Consider the following 23939-nt stretch of genomic DNA (forward strand, 5'->3'; position numbering starts at 1 on the left):
ATCAAGGACAGAGTCTTCGTCACACCACTTGATGACGTCGACGAACTGTAGGCTGGGTTACTATTTGCTGTGGGTACTGTGACAGAACACATGTTGCGAAACACCTGGCGGGAACTGGAATACCGCCTCGACATCATCCGAGCTGAGCTACCAAGGGAGCACAGGTCGGGGTTTACTAACGTAAGCGATCTTTAAAAAAAACTACTTACACTAACCTATGTAACGGTATCAAATGTAAATTATTATCTGAAACGGTTATCCTGTAATAAATTGTTATAATCAGGGAAAGACTTTGTGCTCACCCTGTACTTTAAGTTAAAGTATTAAGAGAAATCGATAAATTTTAGTGATATAAGTCATGAGAATTGAAAGCCCATTTGAAATTTTCTTTATGGTACTTACATCTTCAGAGTTCTACATTGGTAGAACAATGCCTGGTAGTTGACTGAAGATAAACAAATTCAAGTGGTGGTTTTATGAAATCGTAGTCTTCTGGGTTGCCCTTTATAAGCGATTTCCAGGGCATCCCTACACACAGACCATTAGTAATCCAGAAGCACCGCTTTATTACAATGCCCCTGATATCGTTGTTCCAGTACAGAAATAGCCTGATGGCATATTTCTCCGAATTTATCACTGCCGACTTCACAACTAGGAGGGCAACAGTCAAAATATGGGTGGAGAAAATTGTTTTTAAGTGGAATGCTTCTGTGCTGATGGTATATTTGGCGAAGTACTGTCTTTTCAACTCTTTTGTTCCCTAAGAATCCACGAATGTCTCCCTTTAAAGCTTCCCACGCTTCCATTTCTTTCCCCTCCAAAATTCCATCAAACGCGGGATCTTTACAGTCGCCAAATTTATGATCAATCACCTTCTTGTACTTAATGTACAAAATTGTGTCTCCTAATTGTATTGTATTGAACTGGGGACCTAGAAACGAGGCTTCGCCCCCGCCGTGGCCCACAGTGGTACACAACCCCACAACAGGTTACAGCAGTCCACTCACCCCACCGCCGCCCCACACCGAACCCAGAGTTACTGTGCGGTTCGGCCCCCAGTGGATTCCTATGGGTACGTCTCGCACCAGACGAGTGTAACCCCAAAGTTTGCGTGGTAGAGTAATTATGGTGTACGCGCAGGCCTACGCGGAGAAAGTGTTCGCGCAGAAATCGCCGACATAGCGTAACTGAGGCGTAATAAAGGGAACCAGCCCGCAATTTCCGAGGCAGATGGAAAACCGCCTTAAAAACCATCCACACACTGGCTGGCACACCGGACCTCGACGCTAATCCGCCTGAGGGTTCGTGCCGGGGACCGGCACTACTTTCCACTCGGAAAAGCACTGCGTTAGACCGCGCGGCTAACCGGGCGGGCTGCCTCTTAATTACTTAAGAGGCCTGTCTTCCCAGGTTTATACTTCCAACAAAATTATTTATCAAACCGAGATTTATACAAAGGGGTGAAAGAAGAACATTTTTTCGGTCGGAAACGAGGCTTTTCTGGCTACATTTAAGATTTCTTGCAGGTCAGTAATCTTCATTGTAATGTGATTTCCTACGCTTTCAGTCCAAAATTCATGAAAAGCAGCACTATTTAGTGTACTCCAATTGCATTCCTAATAGTACAGTGGTGAATATTAGACCACCACATATTTTCCACTAGGACTCTGCAAGTTTGCTGGAGTCGGGGTGGACTGCATGACCAACAACAACAAAAGAACTATGACTACGGTTGTGAAATAATATAGCTTTCAGACGTGGAGCAGTGGCTAGCACACTAGAGTCGCATTCGGGAGGACGATGGTTCAAACTCGCTTCCGGTCATCCTGATTTAGGTTTCCCATTATTTTTCTAAATCGCTCCAGCCAAATGCCGGATATGTTCTTGAAAGGGCACAGCTGATTTTCTTCTCCATCCATTCCTAATCCGAGCCCGTGCTCCGTCGTTAATGACCTCGTTTTCGACGGGACATTAAACATCGATCTCCTCCTCCTCTTCCTCCAGGATTACGATTGAAATTCAGATCAGCTGATTTCTAGCTCTTCTGCTTTTATGCAGCCACAGAATTCATTACCTGTATGACTAATAGAAGCTACTCAATTTTAAATCTTGAGTTTCTAAGGGCTAACGAAACAGTTTATGTACTAGATATGTGTTGACTGGGCATCATCACCATCATCATCAACACCAAGAGATGGCCTCAAAAAGTTCTTGACTCAGTAACTCTTGAACCTCCTTTCTCAAATTTCCTAAATTATCAATTTTGCTGTGCATCCTTTTTCAATTCGCCCAACCTTACTGCCAAGAATGCTTTCCCCTCCTCTAAAACGTTCCTACGGTTCCTGGCAACATAATAACCCTATCCGGCCCACTTATAATCGCGATGTTAAAAACACTTTACGACACATTTTAACTTTCTGTCTGCCCTCTGGATAAAATTATAGTTTTCACTTGTTGTGGTTACGGGGAGTAGGGATTTGAAAATAAAAATTCGCAAAAATAGGAGTTATGGAATATGCATAATTTCTAAACCGTAGAAAGATAAATGTTTCACCCAGGATAAGTTCAGAAAGACTTTTTGGTCCTTTTCTTTTGTATTCAAGTTTTGCAGTGACTCTAACTAAGGTCCAACAAAATTCTACCAATATGCTGCAGTTCGACAGCCGAACAAACCGCTATCCGGTGCTAAAATACCCTGGTGCAAACGTTTTACATGTTCATGAGTTATATCCCCCAACGTCTGAGGGAAAAAGTCAAGAAGGTAATGAAGGAAATGTAACTCTGATGACACTTGAAACTTTATATGTTGGAAACATCTCTTTACTGTCATCAGATTTGTGATTTCCAAGAACGTACACACTGAGCTCAAGGCAATCCATGCATCTTTTTCTTTCTCACTTAAAGATATGGTGAAATAAGTATCTAGCTTAAGTTCTCGTATTTAGGGGCCAATAAATACTATCTCTGCACCGCTGAAATTGGGAAATTTTGTAGTCAGGTGCGCAAAAGCTTCCCCTTCTCTGCTCAAAACTTCTACCCATACTAGTATCGTCATTAACTAGCTTTTAATATACAGAGGTGGGAGATATACTTATTCAGAGTTTACAAAAGATTCCTCCGACACACTAATTTTCCAGGGAAATAAACGTTTCGCTTAGGCCACTGTTTACGTTCGTAATGTTCTTTCTCTTAGCGACTGTCTCACTCGTCCTGAAGGCAGCAGTACTTCTTGTAATCTGGTTGCATGCCAGTCAATAGCCCTGTCACTTTCAGATCTGTACACAATTTCCAGTTATTTAAATCATAGTGCAACTAACTGAGCATTGTTTCATAAGTCTCTCTCTTGCTAACCGAGTATCCGACTGGAACCGAGTCATATTTATTACCATTACCAAAGAGGACTGCCTTTGAACTTGGTTTCGAAGAATCAATAAGGAATTTCCATTCCCCAGGTCGTGAACATGACGCAGAACTCCAGACAAACCACTGATGTTACTACAGTACGCAGACTCATTGCTGGTACAGAAAAAAGTTTCAAAGTCATTCTGGTGTCTCCAACATATCTTCACTTTAACTCCCTGAGCGAGCAAATTCCATCCTTGCAATGGCGAAGCAATAACTGAGACTGTACCTGTGACTGATCAAATCCCTACAGAGGTCGTTAATTTCTCCTTGCGAAATGCGGCGAAGTGATGTTGGTTCTGGCGGAAAATATTCCGGAGCCGGACCAACACGTGCTGTGTTGGCAGCTGCTGCTGTTTCGCTCTCACTGCTGTTGGACACCATAGCTTTACGTTTTTCATCAATGGTCCAATCACTTGGTGTCTTAGGAGGTGGAGAAACGGTATGAGGAACTGACGGCATGGCTGAAGGCAAATTTGGATATTCAATAGCATGTTATGGTTTTGCGGAATAACCTTTGCTATTTTTCTTGACCAAAGTGCGTCAGCGGCCTGATCCTTTATATCGCGCCACACCATTGGTGCCGTAAATGACATTCATGCTGTCGAACCCTGCAACTACTTAAAGGAATTATTTGCACATGTGTCAAAACAAAAATGAGGAACAGAAAACTTATCTTGGTCCCCATCTCTGCAGCCAAGATACAACATGTACACCGTCTTAACTACAGCAGTAAGATGATACCTTTTGCTTTTCACTATATGTGTCATACGTAGGTAACAAGTGAAACTGGAGTTACGGAGCTATTTACATACCGTCTGTTGCTTAGGAATTGCATATGAGTTGAAATTTACTTCAAATAAACTGAAGTATTTTTCTTGACGGAGGAAAAAAATGATGTCCATGTGAAAAATATGTGGTGTAGAAAAACTGGCGTCAAATCTGAATTCAGCTTACGAAAATTAGTCATAATCACTTATTTTTATGCAGAGGTCAAATAAAAAATGTTGTGGAGTGTAATCTGAGGACCCACCTTTGATAAGTGAAGTTTCTTTCTTTCCGTCTGTATTTCATAATCATATAGAAACGTTTGGAGAGTGTTGGTATGGTGGATCTGTTTCTGTCCTCTCTTATATTATCCCATTTAATTTAATATCTGCACCTGTGAGGCGTGTTACCAGGTATCTAAATTTCTGATACGGCTACGTATACTCGGGACTTGTGTGGCTCCATCCTTTACATCTTGTTAAATCCTGTTTCTCTTTCATTAAACTCATATTTGGCTTGATGCACTGCTAGAATACCATCTTCGTAGATTCGCTGTGTACGATGTCTGCTGAACTCCACTTCACTATCGTTCACATGCGTGTATGGCCAAAACAGATTGAGTAAAAGTGAGGATATTGTTTCATCTTGCCTACGCGTATGACATTGTAGACCTTTCAGAAACCTCGCCGGCCGCCGTGACCTAGATGTTCTAGGCGCTTCACTCTGGAACCGCGCTGCTGCTACGGTCGCAGGTTCGAATTCTGCCTCGGGCAAGGGTGTGTGTGATGTCTTTAGGTTAGTTAGGTTTCAGTAGTTCTAAGTCTAAGGGACCGATGACCTCAGATGTTAAGTCACATAGTACTTAGAGCCATTTGAACCATTTGAACCAGAAACCTCTCCATCTTATAGAACCTACATGAAGAACTGGGGTGAAGGAATAGAAAGGAAATGGGGCGAGAAGAGACAGGTAGGAAGTAATGACTTCCAGCCGCGCAGAGCATTGCGGCAATGTAACTCTGACAGTTGGAAATATTTTCTGCCAGACTGCGGCGTGAACCCATTCGGACATGCCTTCGTCAGACTGAAATTCCCAACTCACAGCTCGCATCGCCCATGAACTTACAGATTTCTCATTTCCGTTGGAGTTCGGAAGTTGCTTGTGCATCTGCACTGAAACCTTTCCATCGATCTAGCGTCGCACCTATCAAATTGTAGATATGAGTGATGTCTGATCTGTCAGGCATATGAAAATCAGATGTCGAGTTCATTTGTAATTAGTGTCAAAATACAGGCTGTACATGAAGTCCAGGAACACTTTCAATTATTTACTGCACAAGAACGAAACAGTGTACCACTATCATACATATGTCATTTTGAGAGAAACCCTGAAAATTTTTTTCATGTATACCGCCACAGCGTAGTTTGGTAATTTGCCGGTAGTCAGCGCTAGTCGCAAACATGGTGAGTTCAGGTGCGGTGCGAGCTTTCTGTGTGTTGGGGCTCGACAAAAACAAGTGTGCTACAGCTGTTCAACGGATGCTTAGAACGAAGTACGGGAAGAAGCTACCAACAAGGAAGGCCGTTTACCACTGACAACAAATTCGTCACGACAGGTTGCTTGGGCCTGGCAAAGAAGCGGACGTCCCAGTGTGAGTGAAATGAATGTGGAGCACATACGAGAGACATTAGTAGGAGCCCAAAGAAATCGGTGCGTCGCGCATCCCGTGCACTCGAGATGGCTCCAATGACAGTGTGGGAAGTCCTGCGACAGAAGCTGTCTATGGAACCAGTCGAATTGGAGCTACTGCAGAAGCTCAGCGACGACGACAGAGACAAGAGTTTTGAGTATTGTTCGCAGTTGCAACAATCGAATGAGGATGGGGATCGCATTGTTGATCCCTTAATTTTTAGCGACGAAGTCACCTTGCATACTAATGGGAAACTGAGTAGGCATAACTGTCAAATCTGGGGTACAAAGTACCCACACGAATGCACTGAATTTGAGGGTGATTCACCAAAAGTAAATGTTTTTTTGTGCCTTGTCACGTCGAAAACTGTACGGGCCATTCTTCTTCGCTGGGAGCACAGTCCTACTTGGACATGTGTCAGAAATTGCTGATGTCTCAAATGCAATCAGACTCTTCGTTAGTCTTTCAGCAGGAGGGAGCTCCACCCCAATTTCATAGTAAAGTTCGTGGGTACCTGAACACGGAGCTGCCGCAATGGTGGATCGGCCATGGTACAGAAGGGGACAGCTATTTCATGAAATGACCTCCCCAATCACCAGATCTCACTCCGTGTTATTTTTTTCTGTGGGGATACATTAAAGATCTGGTGTAGCACTGCCTCTACCACGTGATGTAGCAGAGCTCCGGGAGAGAATACGGGAAGCGACTGCCACAGTAGACGATGCTGCGACGGGTATGGCAAGAACTCGACTATCGTATTGACTTTCAGACTTTCTGTTCAAAATGCAATATGTTTGACATCTGTACAATGTTAAGTTCTTGTGTAATAAATAATTGAAAGTGTTCCAGGACTTTATGGGCACCCTGTAATTAAATTATTACGGTATTAGTTACTACTCGCGAATGTGCTCGCTTATCGCTATGTTTTCAAGATGAGTGGTGGATACTATGTACACAAGTAATTTATAAATATCTGGATAGTAGCGATATACATACGTATGTATGCATGTACACTACTGACCATTAAAATTGCCACACCACGATGACGTGCTGCAGCCGCGAAATTAAAGCGACGGGAAGAAGATGCTGTGATATGCAAATCATTAGCTTTTCAGAGCGTTCACAGGGGTTGGCGCCGGTGGTGATACCTACAACGTGCTCACATGAGGAAAGTTTCCAACCGATTTCTCATACACAAACAGCAGTTGACCGGCTTTGCCTGGTGAAACGTTGTTGTGATGCCTCGTGTAAGGAAAAGAAATGTGTACCATCACGTTTCAGATTTTGATAAAGGTCGGATTGTAGCCTATCGGTATTGTGGTTTATCGTATCGCGACATTGCTGCTCGCGTTGGTCGAGATCCAAAGGCTGTTAGCAGAGTATGGAATCGGTGAGTTCAGGAGGGTAATACGGAACGCCGGGCTGGATCCCAACGGCCTCGTATCATTAGCAGTCGAGATGACAGGCACCTTATCCGCACGGCTGTAACGGATCGTCCAGTTACGTCTCGATCCTTGAGTCAACAGATGGGGACGTTTGTAAGACAACAACAATCTGCACGAACAGTTCGACGACGTTTGGAGCAGCATGGACTATCAGCTCGGAGACCATGGCTGCGGTTACCATTGACGCTTCATCACAGACAGGAGCGCCTGCGATGGTGTACTCAACGACGAACCTGGGTGCACGAATGGCAAAACATTTTTTCGGATGAATCCAGGTTATGTTTACAGCATGATTATGGTCGCACCCGTGTTTGGCGACATCGCCGCGAACGCACATTGGAAGCGTGTATTCGTCATCGCCATACTGGCGTATCAGCTGGCGTGATGGTATGGGGTACCATTGGTTACACATCTCGGTCACCTATTGTTCGCATTGACGGCACTTTGAACAGTGGATGTTACATTTCAGATGTGTTACGACCCGTGGCTCTACCCTTCATTCGATCCCTGCGAAACCCGAAACCCTACATTTCAGCAGGATAATACACGACCTCATGTTGCAGGTCCTGTACGGGACTTTCTGGATACAGAAAATGTTCGACTGCTGCTCTGGCCACCACATTCTGCAGATCTCTCACCAACTGAAAACGTCTGGTCAATGGTGGCCGAGCAACTGGCTCACCACAATACGCCAGTCACTACTCTTGACGAACTGTGGTATCGTGTTGAAGCTGCATGGGCAGCTGTACCTGTACACGCCATCCAAGCTCTGTTTAACTCATTGCCCATGCGTATCAAGGCCGTTATTACGGCCAGAGGTGTTTGTTCTAGGTACTGATTTCTCAGGATCTATGCACCAAAATTGCGTGGAAATGTAATCACATGTCAGTTCTAATATAATATATTTGTCCAACGAATACCCATTTATCACCTGCATTTCTTCTTGGTGTAGCAATTTTAGTGGCCAGTAGTGCATGAACAAAATACAGGGTGAGTCAGAAAGAGCGCCACTTTTCAGTTGTCTGTTGTGACTGCAAGTGCCTGCCCAGGTAGTCTGTGACACGGTAGCAGCACTTCAAGGGAGTGGGAAATACAGTTACAGTGGAGAAGCGGAGTGTGCAATACCGTGTCTGTGTGGCAGAGCTTGACACTGAAACGAAGTCAATAGTCGCTACCCAATGAACTTCCTTCAGATTAAATTATCCCTGTCCAATCACGCGGTACCAACAGGACGGTGCAACTACATACACCGCTCTACTGTCAAAGGACGAACTGTGCGAACCGGCTGGCTGTTGTGGCCGAGCGGTTCTAGGCGCTTCAGTCCGGAACTGCGCTGCTGCTACGGTCGCAGGTTCGAATCCTGCCTTGGGCATGACGTTCGTAGGTTAGTTAGGTTTAAATAGTGCTAACTCTAGGGGACTGAAAACCTCAAATGTTAGGTCCCACAGTGCTTGGATCCATTTGATTTGTGTGAACCGTTTCCTGGACGTCTCGTCTCCCGATTTGGTGACGCTGCTTGGCCAGCACCTCCGCCCGATCTCACGGTTCCCGACTTCTTCCTCTGGGCGTATGTTAGGTCCAGAGCGTTCGAAACTCGCCCTGAAAACCTCAGGACGCTGGAAGCTAACATCTGTAGAGAAGCCTTCGGTGTTCCTGTTGCTGTAATGGAAAACACATAGTTCGTCTACACGAGTGCTCCGGTAAAGACAGTGCTCATCTGAGTGATGTGGTCTTTAAGAAGTGAGTGGTATATACAGCATGAAACTCTGAGGTCTCAGTAACAAGTCTGCATTTGTAAATCGTGAACAGTTTAATAGGGGCGTTCTTTTTGCCACACCTCGTGTGTAGCGAGTGTATGTAAGTATGTAATGAATTTATTTGTATTACACGCCTTACTTTGAATCTTAGTTCAAAAATATTAAAAATGACAAAAAATTTTCTTTCTTATCAATTATTTATTGCTTTGCCTAAGGCAGTTCTTTAATGAACACTTTTGGCCTTACCTTCTTTTGCAAGGATGTAAAGATTTCGTCGACTGGTCGATGTGAGCACGCTACATAAAATTGTCCATAAGAAATAAACAGTTTTTCTAAAATCACAGGCAGCTTTGACTGTATGCCCTTGAGTTTTATTTATGGTCATTCCAAAAGCAGCTTTTGGTTTGAATTGCAATAATTTAAAATAAAATAAAAAACACGACATTTGTGTCTTCGATGTGTGGCACTTAAATGGTGCCATCATTGTGGACCTTCAGGAATCTCGGTAGCTATAAATACATGGGACGCTCAGCGTCTAAAACGCGACAGGCTTGTGACTGTTATGATGTGTCTCTAGGTCTACGGTCACATGATATTCTGCATAAATTCAGGTGGATCTGAGACTGCTCCGAGGTTTGTTGGGTTAGAGTAACTTTCAAACCTCGAGCTTTCTAGATCAGACTTTCATTTGCTTGGAATATCGTTAAATAAATATCATTATTTCTTTAGGATTTTCGACACAGTTGTTTTAAGTATGGTTTCTGGGATTAACATTGGATTTTTTCATCGGACCTCCACAGCAATTCGCAATGAAAACTGTAGAGCTTCGTCAGATGATGTGCCGGTTCTTTTTAAAATTTCAAAAAACGCACTGAATTTGCAGTGTCGCAGAAGAATCTATAAACCCTCAAAGTCACCTGCGTGATTAAGATGTTCAGTTCCCTGCTTCACCCTATTAAGGATCAATATATTTTTTTAATTCTTTTCTAAGGTAGCCTGTGCTCCTCCTTTGTGTTCAATGTCTGTCGAAATCATATTTCTGCCCCGTCCGGCCATCCTGATTGAGGTTTTCCGTGATTTCCCTAAGTCGCTTCAGGCAAATGCCGAGATGGTTCCTTTCACAGGGCACGGCTGACTTCCTTCTCAATCCTTCCCTAATCCGATGAGACCGATGACTTCGCTGTTTGGTCTCTTCCCCCGAATCAATCCAATCCATATCATATTTCATAAAAATTTGGCGGTTTAGTCATGAAAATGTTGCAGAGTTGTAGTCATGTTTCTAATATTACTATGGATTAATGTAGCTGTGGGGAGGGGGGGGGGGGAGGATTGGGGAGAGGGAGGGAATCAACGACATTGACCAAGCAAAGACGACAGCAGCAGCAGTGGAAGTAACAGCTGTAGTTGCAGCTGTAACGGCAACAGCAGCAGCAGTAGCGGCAGCATTAGCAACAGCACTGACAGCAGTTATGGCAGAAGTAGCAGTAGCAACAGCAGTAACAGCAGAGGCAGCAGCAGTAACAGCAGCATTGGCGGCAGTAGCAACAGCAGCAGGGGTAGCAGCAGCAGTGCAGTGACAGCAGTAGTAGCAGCATAGCAGCAGCAGTAGTGGTAGCAGCAGCGGCGCAGTAACAGCAGCAGTAGCAGGAGAAGCAGCAGTAGCAGGAGTAGCAGCAGTAGCAGGAGTAGCAGCAGTAGCAGCGGCACACAACAGATGCAGCAGCGGCAGTAGAGCGGCCTGTAGAGTGGTACTCTTAACTGTGCGCGCAGCGAATGCTCCGTGTGCAGGGACAGCATCAGCGACCCCTACCCTCCAGACGTGAAGGGCAGCCCGGGTTTCGAGAGCGTTGCCACTGCCTACAAGTCAGCCCTCAACAACCACGACGACTCCTGCCGCCAGAACCAGCCGCACTCCTCAGGTAACTGCCTTCCTGACTTTGCCACACACCGCTACATGTCAGGTAGGCACGCAGAATGTAACCAGTTTGCTGTCAAGTATTGTTTCTCTAAGATTTATTAATGTGCTGCTAATAACATTCGACATTTTTGCTAACCTCTACGAAACTGAAGAAGAATTACAGAACCTGTCGAAATGAATGATCGTTCTCAACAGAGAGTATGGACTGAGGACTAAACCAAAGAAAAATCGATGTGTTGACGATTAGCAGAAATGAGAGTAACAATCTTAATATCGAAATTAAGGAACAAGCTGTAGGCGAGCTTAAGAAATTCCACTTTGTCAACAAAACAACCCATGATGAACGTAAGGAGGACGAAAGATACTATACCTTTGTGGAAGAATGACTAGAATATGGAGGTGGAATCGATTACTCGCCTATACAGGGTGAAAAGTATTTAAACCGACAAACTCTGGGAGGTTGTAGGGGACATCAAAACAAATATTTTTTCATAATGACATTTTTTCCTATGAGGAGTATTTAAACCGGTACAGGAAGATTTCTATGGCGGCAAATTAATTAAACCTACAAACACTTTTCCATCGTTTTTGTATGACCAAGAGACAACACATTAACAAAACACAATTTCAATGACAGTAGATTTTCAGTAATTCTTCCATTGACACGTAAACAAAGGCTACACCGTCGGATCATGTTCTGTGTGACACGGTCAAAAACCCCAGGAGTATCCTGATTTGTTCCTGCTGCTGCTACTATCCGGGCAACCAGATCCTCTTCTGATGCAACAGGAGTTGCGTAAACAAGGTTGCGCATCTCTCCCCACAAAAAAGTCCAGAGGGGACATATCTGGGGATCGAGCAGGCCATGGTACAGGACCACTTCTGCCAATCCACGTTTCTGGGAACCGTCGGTCCAGGAATGGACGCACACGACGACTGAAATGTGCACGCCCCAACGTTGCTTCATCTGTAAACAACAAAGAGGCTGGAAATGCAGTATGCATTTCACACTGTTCCAGGTAACACTGCAAGAACTGGGTAGATAATCAACTGGTTCCAGGTTGTGGACACGCTGTAAGTGAAATGGAAGTAACAACTGCTGTCGAAGATCTGTTCATAAATTCGTGTGATTCGTCCCGATGTTACGTGCAACTGCATGAGTGCTGATTGAAGGGTCCCGATACACATGTTGCAAGACAGCCTCCTCAAATCGCAGCGTTCTTACCGTGCGACGGCGTCCCTGTCCAGGTAATCGGCTAAATGACCCGGTCTCACCCAGACGTTGGTACACAGCAGCAAAGGTCGTATGATGCGGGATAAGGCGATGAGGATATTTTGTTGATGAACCCGCTATTCAGCTCGTCCGTTGTGGTGCGCTACGTAGTACGTACCAACCATATCAGTGTACTCCTTCCAGGTGTACCGCTCCATTAGTAAACAGAGACAATGCACTACTACACTGATGGACAGTAGTTGCCTTTGCAAGAGAAGAACGTAATACGCCGTGTAACAACTGAAGATCGTAATACGGTCTCTAACAACTGAAGAGCGTAATACGGCCTCCACCGGTTTAAATAATCCTCATAAGAAAAACTGACATTAGGGAAAAATGTTTGTTTTGATGTCTCCCATAACCTCCCAGAGTTTGTCGGTTTAAATACTTTTCACCCTGTATAAGGAGCAGAGCACCGACGCTGATCCCCGTGGCAGCAGAGGCCGCCAGAATGCACCCTTCAGATGAGTAAACACTTCGCTCTCTCAATCGTTTTAAATGATCGCACACTGCAGCATGGAAAGCACTGCACATGAAGCACTCATTTACATACCATTACTGTATGTTGTTGATTACCTCGTTGTCCACTTCTGTCTCAATTTACACTGACCGACAAGAGAAGTGAAGCACCAATAAATGGAGGAGGAAACGGAATGAAACTTCATGGGTTGAGGGGGTTTGTTGTGGTATTTCAGTGATTACGATATCGAGACAATACTACGCAGAACTTGTTAGTATGAGCTCCCTGCGGCCTGGATCCATCAACTGATTCAACCGGTAAAGGTGTGACAAAACCGTTGTATTCTCTGCTGGGTCGTAATAGGCCGCACCTGTTGTAACTGGTCCTTTGACACTTTGGGTATTGTCACTCGGGCATAGCTTAACTAAGAGCTGATACAATGCATCTTCTGTCAGGGACAGTTATGGGGATCTTGCTGGCCAAGCGAGTATGTCAGCATCATGTGGACATTCCATAGAGACAAGTACCTTGTGTATAAGAGCATTGTCTTGTTGAAAAATGGTACCTCAGTACTGTCACATGAGGGGTCGTACATGAGGACGTAGGATGTCCGTTATGTACGTTTGTACTGTCAGTTTATCGTCAATTACTACCAGCCGTGACCTCAAATCGTACTCGATGACTCCCCACATCATTACACCACGAGTACCACCGCTGTGACTCTCACTGAAAGAGTAGGAACTCTTCCCAGGTCCCCGCCGTATTCACCAACGGTGGTCATCCGTGGTAGTGCAGAACATCAGTCCATCAGCAGTTCCTGCTTCCCAGTCGTGGAACAAATGCAAACGCAGCTGTCTGTGTTGCGGTTGGCAGGAGAGCCAACACCGTGTTACTAGAGGAGGACGAAAGGCACGCGTTTTAGCTCACGCAGGCTGCCCTTAGGTCTGGAACAGGAGAAGGAAATTAGAATTTAGAAAAACGGACGTAGCTGGTGGAATACTTAACTTTTATCCATTAATGACGAACGTCGCTCTTGACGGTACATAGTTCACAATATCACTAGTAACTAATAATGGCGCCTTTCTAGGTCGTAGAAAAATGACGTAGCTGAAGGCTATACTAAATTATCGTCTCGGCAAATGAGAGCGTATTTTGTCAGTGAACCATGGCCAGCAAAGTCGGTTGTACAACTGGGACGAGTGCTAGGAAGTCTCTCTAGACCTGCCGTGTGGCGGCGCTCCGTCTGGAATCACTGATAGTGGCGACACGCGGGTCCGACGTATACTACCGGACCGCGGCCGATTTAAAGGCTACCACCTAGCAAGTGTGCTGTCTGGCGGTTACACCACAGTCTGTGTTGAGGCGTTAGCGACAGCTTACGCATGGGCCAGTTATTCCCTAGACAGACTGCTACTAGTCTCTGGCCATTGGCGTAAAATGACACAAATTGTTGCAAGGAGTCCGTACTCGTTCTCGGATGACAGGCGCAGATATGCAGGAGTTGCGATGTGCTTGTAACCAATATAGTGATTCTCCCTTGTGGTGATCAGACGTGATTGAATGGAACCCTGACGACCACTATTTCTCCTTCACATTCCCATGGAGACCAACACTGGGCCAGTGTCTCATCCTAAAGTCCCACAAATCAAGATATTGTACAAATTGATCGTCTTGCCAAATGGAGATCCACAATATGGCCCGACCCAAACTCTGTCAGGTGCTGGTAACGCTGTCTTTGACGAGTACACAGCATCCACATGTCTTTCACAGTGATCACTCAGCATCTAAGGCTATTCACGCGCCTTACGTAGCCTAACAGGCCTGATGAGAACTCTAAACCGGACCAAAATTAATTCACCTCTCACAGAGAAACGCAACTCTCAATCATTTGCATACCCGCCAGTGCTGAGAACGAGAACCAAGTTACATTGATGTTCGACCATTTTACTTTTTTTGCTTCCCTTCTTTGTCAGGCAGTGTAAATACAACGAAGCTATTTATATTGCATCTATGACTCTCTGAAATTTATCGGCTCGCAACTTATTGTGTGAAGTCACAAATGACCGCATCTTCTCTTGTACCATCTGAGAAGGTGTTCTGCACAAGTTTTCTTACTGTGAGAATGAAGAGTAAAATGTGATTGCATCCAATTGTATACAAAAAAAGGAACAGACTTCCTCACGTTAGAAGGTAGTACCTCTCGAAAATAATTCTACTGGCACCAAATATTGGCCACAATTCGAGAAATTCCTGAGAAGTTTCGCCTGGAGCACTGGAGTGTGTGCGGAAGTTGTCAGAGTCGAAATCTTAAATGAAGAGAATAGATGCGTCTGAGATGCAGTGTTGCAGAGGGATTCTGAAGATTTAGTGAAATAGTGAAATAAGAATTGAAGAGAATAACTCCTGGGTCGTCTCAAAGGAATATGTAGAAATGATTAGATGAAAGGATGGAATGAGAAGATTTACGTTAAAACACTAATAAATGACATTATCTGCGCTAGAAGGAGCCATAGAGGGAAAAACTCCAGAAATAGAGAATAAGACAGAAGTTGGAGAATATCCATCAAGTAACTGAGGACGTTGGATGTAAATGCTACTCAGAGATGAATAAGTATCTACTGGAGAGAAACTGTGACCCAACCCATAAAACCAGTCAGAAGATTGTCAACTCGATGAAACTCTGTAACTGAAATGAATCCGTCACAGCTGTTTCGTATCTCCATATTTGACATATGTAGTCACGTTAATAGAGTGTATTATAATTTAATCTTTGTTTCTGTGTTTGAGTATAATCAGAGAAGCATATCGAAGACAGGTAGTTTCAAACACCATTCTAAACGTCATTTACAAACTAATACAGTAGACAGTTTTTGAGGAAAAGCATCAGACTGTTTAGAAGTTGTTATTTTTTTGAATAAATATGTTTTTAATACCTGCAAACTGTAAACGGCATGGAAAATATTTCTTTTACATTTTTACCACTGGCGTTTTTCTCCATCTGTATGTTATCATCCATTAAAATATAGTAGCGATGTAGCTAACCTCGTGTGATCTTATTTTAGGCCTAAAGCCATAACACATGCATCAATTGTTGTGAAGGCTACTTGCCCATTTATGGTGTGTGCTGTAAGTCTAGGATATGAGATGCTATATTCAGAGATTCTTTACTGCGCGACAGAGATTTCTTCCAAAATAGCGAGAAATACTCAGTCGATTTTGTAACCTTAAAAACAAAGAAGAACAGTCTGAATTTCACTGTAGTTAGGCTAGTTTTCTCATTTATCCTATGCTTCTATAGTGTGCGTGAGCTATGTATTTTGAAAATGTTTTCACCTCACCTTAACCACTGATTACGAGGGAATCTCCCCTCGCAGCCCCATTAGATTTAGTGGTAAGATGGCCCAGTGGGTAACCCGCCAAAACCTGAACACAGATCAAGTATGAAAGCGAGAAGAAGGGTACCGAACTGTGAAAAAATAAGCAAAATAGAAACAGTGAACGATCCAAGGTCAAGATGTGAAAAATCGAGCGAACTGCAAGAACAACGGCATCGTCATTGTGTGGTCACAGTATTGGACTGCATGCTGGGATATCCGAGTTCACATCTCCCTCGCATTCCATTTTTTTCACAAAATTATGAACTTTGCGTCCATTTCATTGACGTGTCTGTTCACCTTCTGTAGTCTTGGCAGTTGTTATAGTATACATTGGTTATAGACTATGAGTCGTGTGGTACGAATATATTACCGTCACAAATAAATGTGATGAATAGTGAGATCTGGCGAGATACCGCATAGACCTCTCACAGAAATGACAACAAATAAAATAAAGGAATTGAAGAGAGAAAACTTCCAGAACGGTACTTCTGTAGAACAAATAGGAGGTACGCACATCTGAATGTCCTTCCCTTAAGCCTCAGTGTTGCAAACGGACGTTACACCACGACACAGACACAAATTTGAAAACACTAAACAGACACATCAATGACCGGACAGCCAGTTCATAATTTTATGGAGTACGAAAGAGATTTGAACACGGATCTTTCCTTTTCGCAGTACAACATCGTGTCCACATAACCATGATGGTGACGCGTTTTAGATTTGCTCGACTTACACGTCTTGAGCTAGGACCGTTAACTGTTTCTATTTTGCTTCTGTTTTCACAGTTCAGTACACCTTCTTCCTGTATTCATGCTTGGTCTGTGTTCAGTTTTTGACATGATTTCTGTAGTGTTAGCTGAAGACCCAACACCGTGTTACTAGAGGAGGCCGAAATGCACGCGTTTAGCTCACGCAGGCTGGCGTGAGGAGGGAAGGACTGCACTGACGTGAGGTCTGGAACATGACAAGGAATTAGAATTCAGAAAGCGGAAGTATCTAGTTGATACTTAACTTTAATCCATTTATGATGAACGTCGCTCTTGACGGTACATGATTCACAATATTGTTTGTTCAGATTATAGTAACTGAATATGGCGCCTGCTAGGTCGTGGCAAATGACGTAGCTGAAGGCTATGCTAAACTATCGTCTTTGCAAATGAGAGCGTACGTAGTCAGTGAACCATCGCTAGCAAAGTCAGCTGTACAACTGGGGCGAGTGCTAGGGAGTCTCTCTAGACTAGACCTGCCGTGTGGCGGCGGTCGGTCTGGAATCACTGATAGTGGCGACACGCGGGTCCGACGTATACTAACGGACCGCGGCAGATTTAAAGGCTACCACCCAGAAAGTGTGGTGTCTGGTGGTGACACCATAATTTCTCCTGGGCCATCTTAAAACTAAATCTGAGGGGATGCTATGGGGAGTTTCGCTTGTAAACTTTGATAGTACACAACAAAACGCTCGAACAAGGCATTAGCCAACACGCTTAAGAAGAGATGTTCTGTTATTGGCGTTGAGTAGTTGCAATAAGCTGATTTTAGTCACTATCTGAATGTGTGGTCTGAGTGTGCACGTTGAAGATATAAGTTAATCCAGTGTTTCAGTATGTGTGTGTGTGTGTGTGTGTTTGAGTGCGTGTGGGCGTGTGCGCGTGCGTGTTTATGAAATTACGTACTTCTAATCTTCCCAGAAGGAATCTTCATGCACACAAATTGAGGTGAACTCATTCAGTTTAGTTCCTTCAACATCATCTGAGTATTTGTGGCAATATAAACCTCAAGAAAGGCTTTCTGAATCCACAAAGCATCCATTTCACTCTCACAACCTATCTGTTTAGTATTGAAATCAAACAATATTGAACCTAAAAAGAAAAATTAGAATCATAAATAATCTTTGTTGTCGGATCGAAGCATTTTCTGAACATTGTGATACTGAAATAAAAAGAATTAGAAATGTCTTACAAGTCTTAATTTTCAGGGCTCATCGCATTTTTCACAGCGGTCTTGTGTGAATTAAAAAGCATAATTTCAAAGTTGTAGTTATGGTCTTAGTCTGAAGGCTGTTTTAATGCAGCTTTCCAAGCTAGTGTATCCTGTGCAAGCCTATTCCTCTACAAAATAACTACTGCCAATACATCCTTGTGAATGTGCTCATTGTCTTCATTCATTGCGCCCTCAATAGTTTTTACCCTCCTCCACCGATCCCACACGTGCACACACACTTCCCCATAATACGTAACTGAAAATTCCTTGATGCCCCATAACGTTTCCGGTCAACCCATCCCTTCTTTTAGTTAAGTTGTGTGACAAATTTCAGTTCTCTCTAGTTCTATTTAGTACCTCCTCTCAGTTACGCGATCTACCTATCTAATCTTCAGCGTTCTTCCGTAGCATCACATTTCAAATGCTTCTGTTTTCTTGTGCAACTGCTTATTGTTCACTTACAAGGCTAAACTCAAGGCAAACACCTTCTGGGAAGAATTCTTAACATTAAAATTTATATTCATTATTAACTATATCCTCTTTTTCAGAAATTATTTTCTTGCTGCAGCCAACCAGTATTTTATAGTCTCTCAACATTCATCATCATCATTTATTTTGCTGCTCAAACAGAAAAGTCATTTACTGACTTTAGTGTCTTATTTCCTACGCTAATTCCCTTAGTATCACCTGATTTAATTCGACTACATTCCATTACATTTGTTTCTCTTTTCTCGATTCTCATAGAGTAACCTATTTTCGAGAAGAAACATTCCATTCAACTACAGTTCAGAGTCCTTTGCTGTTTTTGAGTGAACTACATGCCATCACGAGATATCCATTTTTTCCTTGTCCCTGATCTTTAGTTCTGTCTCCAAACTTTTCTTTGGTTCCCTTCACTGGTTGCTCGGTGTACATATTGAATAACACTGGTGATAGGTTGCAAACCTGCGCTCTTTCTGTCCTTCCTCTCTTATAACTGTCTATTGTTTTCTGTATAAGCTGTACATAAGCTTTCGCTCCCTGCTGCCTTCAGAATTTCTAAGAGTATATTCCAGTAAGCACAGTCCAAATCTTACGCTAAGTCTGCAAGAACTGAAACATAGGTTCGCTGTTCTATAACCTATCTTCTAAGACAAGTTGTAGGGTTGTACTGTCACTGTTCCCTCGAATGTTCCTACATGTCTCCAGAACCCAAAATTATCTATCAGAAGGTCATCTTCCACAAATTTTTCCAATCTTCCGTAAATAATTCGTGTAAGTATTTTGGAAACATGATTTATTAAACTGACAGTTTTGTAATATTCACATACGTCAGTACATGATTTGTTTGGAATTATTACATTCTTCCTGAAGTCTGATGGTACTTCGCCTGTTTCATATATCCTGCACGTTGGGTGGAATAGTTTTGTCATGGCTGGCTTTCCCAAGTATCGCAGTAAGTCTGTAGGAATATCATGTGTGCTGAGAGCCCTGTTTCGACTTAGACCTTCCAGTGCGCAGTGAAACTCTTTCCGCATTATCACATCACTCATCTCATTTTTTCTACTTGCTGCTCCAATACTATGATATTGTCTTCCAGTTCATTCTCCTTGTATAGCTCTCTATGTATTCCTTCCACCTGTCAGCTTTGATTTGTTTCCTTAGTACTGGCTTTCCATCTGTGCGCTTGATATTAATACAGTTGCTTCTCTTTTCTGTCTCTCTAATCTGCCTATAGGCGGTGTCTGTCCCCTACTAACGCAGGATTCTACAGCTTTTCATTCGTCCTCTGGCTTTTCCACCTCAATCATTTTGCACTTGATGCAGTTCACAATTTTTTGACGTCTGTATTCCCTTTATCTTCTTCATTTCCCGCATTTTTCCATGTTCTGCTTCTGTCAGTTAAACTGCAAACATCTTGTGTTACCCAAGGAATTTTACTACTTGTCAAAACATTGTGACCATATGATGTCTTCATTATTTCATCTATATAACTTACAGAAACATCGAATAGGTATTTCTTTCCCCTGTTTCAGTCACTAGTTGCCTAAAGCAATGTTGAAACTCTGAACACTTCTGTTTCTTTCAATTTAGGTAGGTCCCGTCTCCTTAACTTCCTGTTTACAAGTCCTTAAATTATAACGTATGATGCAAAACTAATAGATTGTGGTCAGTGTCCACATATTCCCCAGCAATTATTTTATATTTCAAAATCTGGTTTCGAAGTCTCTGACTTACCACTACACAATCACAACGAAACCTTCTAGTTTCTCTGGCGCTCTTTCACGTTATACTATTCTGAAACAGAGTGGTAGCAGTAGTTAAATTATTTTCTGTACAAAATTCTGCGAGCCAGAAACCTATTTCATTCCTTTTTTCTAGCCTGTTTATTAGCTTAACTGATCTAAAATTCCACACTCCAATCTGTAGAATTCAGTGTTTCCCGTCTGTGATAAGATGAAATTTAAGATTCTATGAAAGAGAATAATATTTTCAAATATTTTCGCAAAGCTAAAATTTATTTTTAGGAAAACAGGGACTTAATTTGAGGATACATCCAGCTATTGCCTCCTTAATAAAGGGCTTAATCTCTAGGTACATGCATATTTACATAATTTGTAATAAAACCACATCTTCATCATCCAAGAAATAAGTAATGTAGACGAATGAAGGAGAAAAACATGCGCCAGAGACTTACAAACTGAGCCCAAAGTTCAGCTTTATATGTTCTTCTCAATACATCATAAACGGCTGACTAACTGATGCAGATTTCTGATTCCTTTATATCTCATCATTCGATGATTACATTTTATGGACTAAATTCCGGAGTAAGTAACCTTAACAGTGAAACGTATTTTAACGTTTCGGAAAGTCTTCCGCCATTCGTTATGCGCATATTATTAAACGATAATTTCAATACAGATCTTTCTTCAGAGCATGAGTTTTGCTTTAGAGCAGGACATTATTACAGCTTTCAGTAACAACAAGTGCTTTGACTCTCTTCAGCCATTATTTGCGTTTGTAAAAATTCTGTTTGAAAGAAACCGATAAAAATGTTCGACAGATATCTACGCGAAAGAACACGTAAAGATGCATGTGTCCTTAAGGCTGCGAGTCGATATATCCATATCATGATTATGGCCAAAGTCTGTTGTTTTCCAAACAAATGTATCACGCCCGCTCGGTTTGTTTGTGCATCAACATTTGCATGCACGGTCATGTCTGTTTGTAGAGATGCTGTTGACAAACCGAATTGGCGTTCATCCCTCTATTTGCTTTTGTAACGAAGCGGGAGTGTCAGTACTCCCTTGGAAGCGATATCTGTAATGAAGCGAGCAAGAGAAACGTTGTGCATTGTACACCAGAAGCTAAACACGCCATTCCCGCTACGTTATAGGTCGCAGGAAGCCAATTTCTGAATTGTTACTCACAGCGGGGAGGTGTGCAATACGAAAAGTGCAACGACGTTATTTAAATTTAAATTAAATTTATAAAACTGAAATGTCGTTACTCTCTAATGAAATCGTTGACTGTTTGTACTTAGTTTATCTTAAATCTGTATATTATTTCAATAACTACTTAATCACATTAACTGAATTATACATATAGTAATGTTAATATCATCTAGGTACTGTACTGCTGTACTAAGGAACTGGTATGCTCTCCCCTTGGTTCACTGTTTAATGTAGTATGACTTATTCTTGCAGGAATCAATGGAAAGGTAACCAAGATGTAATCATGTTGTCATTTGCCATTTTCTTTAATGGGGCACTGGCAATTAAATATAGAATTTTTTAAATGAATATAACACATTTTTTCATTTACATATATCCCTATACTTGTTTTCATTAATATTAGGTGTAATAGGTTATTCATCCAGCTTCTAGCCTGTCTGTCTTTTTGTTTACTTTGTTCATTTTTGTTCGTTTTGTGTGGATGCTTCTGTACTTCCAGTGATTTTAGTGTACCACTAAAGCTAATGGCTATTTCTAAATCATCTGCTTACCTATGTGTTAGCATGTACATTCTACAGAAAAAGTACATTTCTTTTAATTCTACTGCTTGTTCGAGAGCGGTATAAATACTATTGTAATATCACCTGATAAAAAAGGAGTATATAACATTGTGATATTGCATAAGGACGATGGAAGCTGTAAATCATAATGACATGGCCTGTTTCCCAATCACTTGATGCAAATTGACTAGCCCTAATTGATGTTCATTTCGTTCTGAAGAAAATTTTGATACAAAGGTGATGGTATCTACTAGATTCAACCTTCAACTTTGTACTTAAATGTGAAATGTTATGGAACTTCCCACTCAGTTAGTTTCAATGTTCACACTCAAGCAATGATAACCCAAATAAACTACATCTTCATTACATCTTAAGGCTCTCAGAGCTCACAAAATTTCATAAACATCTGGCATGCTTTGAACAAAATAGCTTTCCACATTTTTACCAACATGAAAACTGTTACAGTTACAATTTAATACAAACATTGATGTCACTTAATGTTCCAAAAATAATTGTTTTGAATAATAAATGAATTGTATAAACACATTTGCAAGTTAAAAATTACATATTTTAAAATATTACAAACTGAATTCTCTTTCCAAATGAAATTTGCATGTATGTAATGGTAGTGTATTGACCATACTTACGAAAGTGTCTTCATGAATAAGTCTCAACTGATAGAGTAAGAATTGTTGGATACAGTAAGCACACAAAATTTAGTATCATGACTGAAAGTGTTTCATTTCACATACTTCTGTATGACTATATATTTAATTTTATTTGTTACATGGAAGTAGAAATTCTGTATAAGCTAGTTTTTAGCACTTGATTTTTTAAGGAGACCAATATTTACCATTCAAATACATACTTCCAAAAGCAACTGTTTAGAATGGGAAATGGACAAAAATATGGCAACTTGTAATAACTCAAAATTCAGATTATTATGCAGGATCATACAGTCTCAAACCAGTTTACAATAACCTTTTATCATGACATGGAATATTTATTACTAATGTACTGAACTATATCGATTAACTAGCTGTCAGTATAAAACAATTTAGAGTATTTCTTCAAAATGTCATTCAAAAAGGGGGAAAGTTTTTGAAGAATTAAAGGCAAACGGTAAATTCATATCGTAGAATTCCACTATCCTTAAAGAGTATAATTAGAAAGTAAAATAGGAAGATTATGACAGAACTCATTGAGCAACACCCCATCAATGATATTGCGCACTGGCTCCATAAAAATGTATAAGAAATTCCCACTAAGCGATTGTAATGAGTGTATTGAAATATTGTTTCATTCCTATAATAAATGTGTACGTATGTTCAACAATGGAAAATCCAGGATGGAATTTGGCCTCAGCAGCTAGAGACTGCAGTCGTGTGTGAGTTGCATTTATGTGTGTGTGTGTGTGTGTGTGTGTGTGTGTGTGTGTGTGTGTTTGTGTTTGTGTTCCATCTATTCTATCTCCAAAGAAGGTCTTGTTGGCCAAAAGCTCATTTTCTGGCATTCTTTTTGCTGTACCTATCTGCAGCTCACCATCTCCGCTATACGTATAGTGTTACGTATGTAATTTGGTGGTTTTTTGTCAGAAGGCTGGTGTGATGCATCTCTCCACGCTAATGTATTCTGTGCAAAACTCATCTCTCCATACCTATTGTAACCAACACACATCTGAACCTGCTTCATTCCTTGGTCTCTGTCTACAATTTTTAACCCCAGAAATATTGAGGGTGGAGAGGAGGGGGGGAGGATGTACTTTGGGCCTACCTTCTGAAACTAGTGTATATAGTGATACACTTTATATTTTAAAATTTTGAAAAAATGTTGACTGTTCTTAATGATTTCGTATAGAAGATCCCTTAATTGCT

General features: G+C 41.9%; 1 protein-coding gene across 4 annotated transcripts in view; it reads left to right on the forward strand.

Moving 5' to 3' along the window:
• LOC126281676 (acetylcholine receptor subunit beta-like 2) overlaps positions 1–23939 on the forward strand; it is a 287589-nt gene that overhangs the window by 196872 nt on the left and 66778 nt on the right. For 2 of the 4 annotated variants that reach the window (XM_049980839.1, XM_049980841.1), the window contains exon 9: positions 10849–10979. In XM_049980839.1, the coding sequence (XP_049836796.1) occupies positions 10849–10979 (131 nt within the window). Of the gene's footprint in view, positions 1–10830; positions 10980–23939 lie in introns of all 4 variants that reach the window. The other 2 variants (XM_049980837.1, XM_049980840.1) reach the window with 1 other exon arrangement.

This window comes from Schistocerca gregaria, chromosome 7, assembly GCF_023897955.1.
Source record: "Schistocerca gregaria isolate iqSchGreg1 chromosome 7, iqSchGreg1.2, whole genome shotgun sequence".
Classification (NCBI taxonomy): Eukaryota; Metazoa; Arthropoda; class Insecta; order Orthoptera; family Acrididae; genus Schistocerca; species Schistocerca gregaria.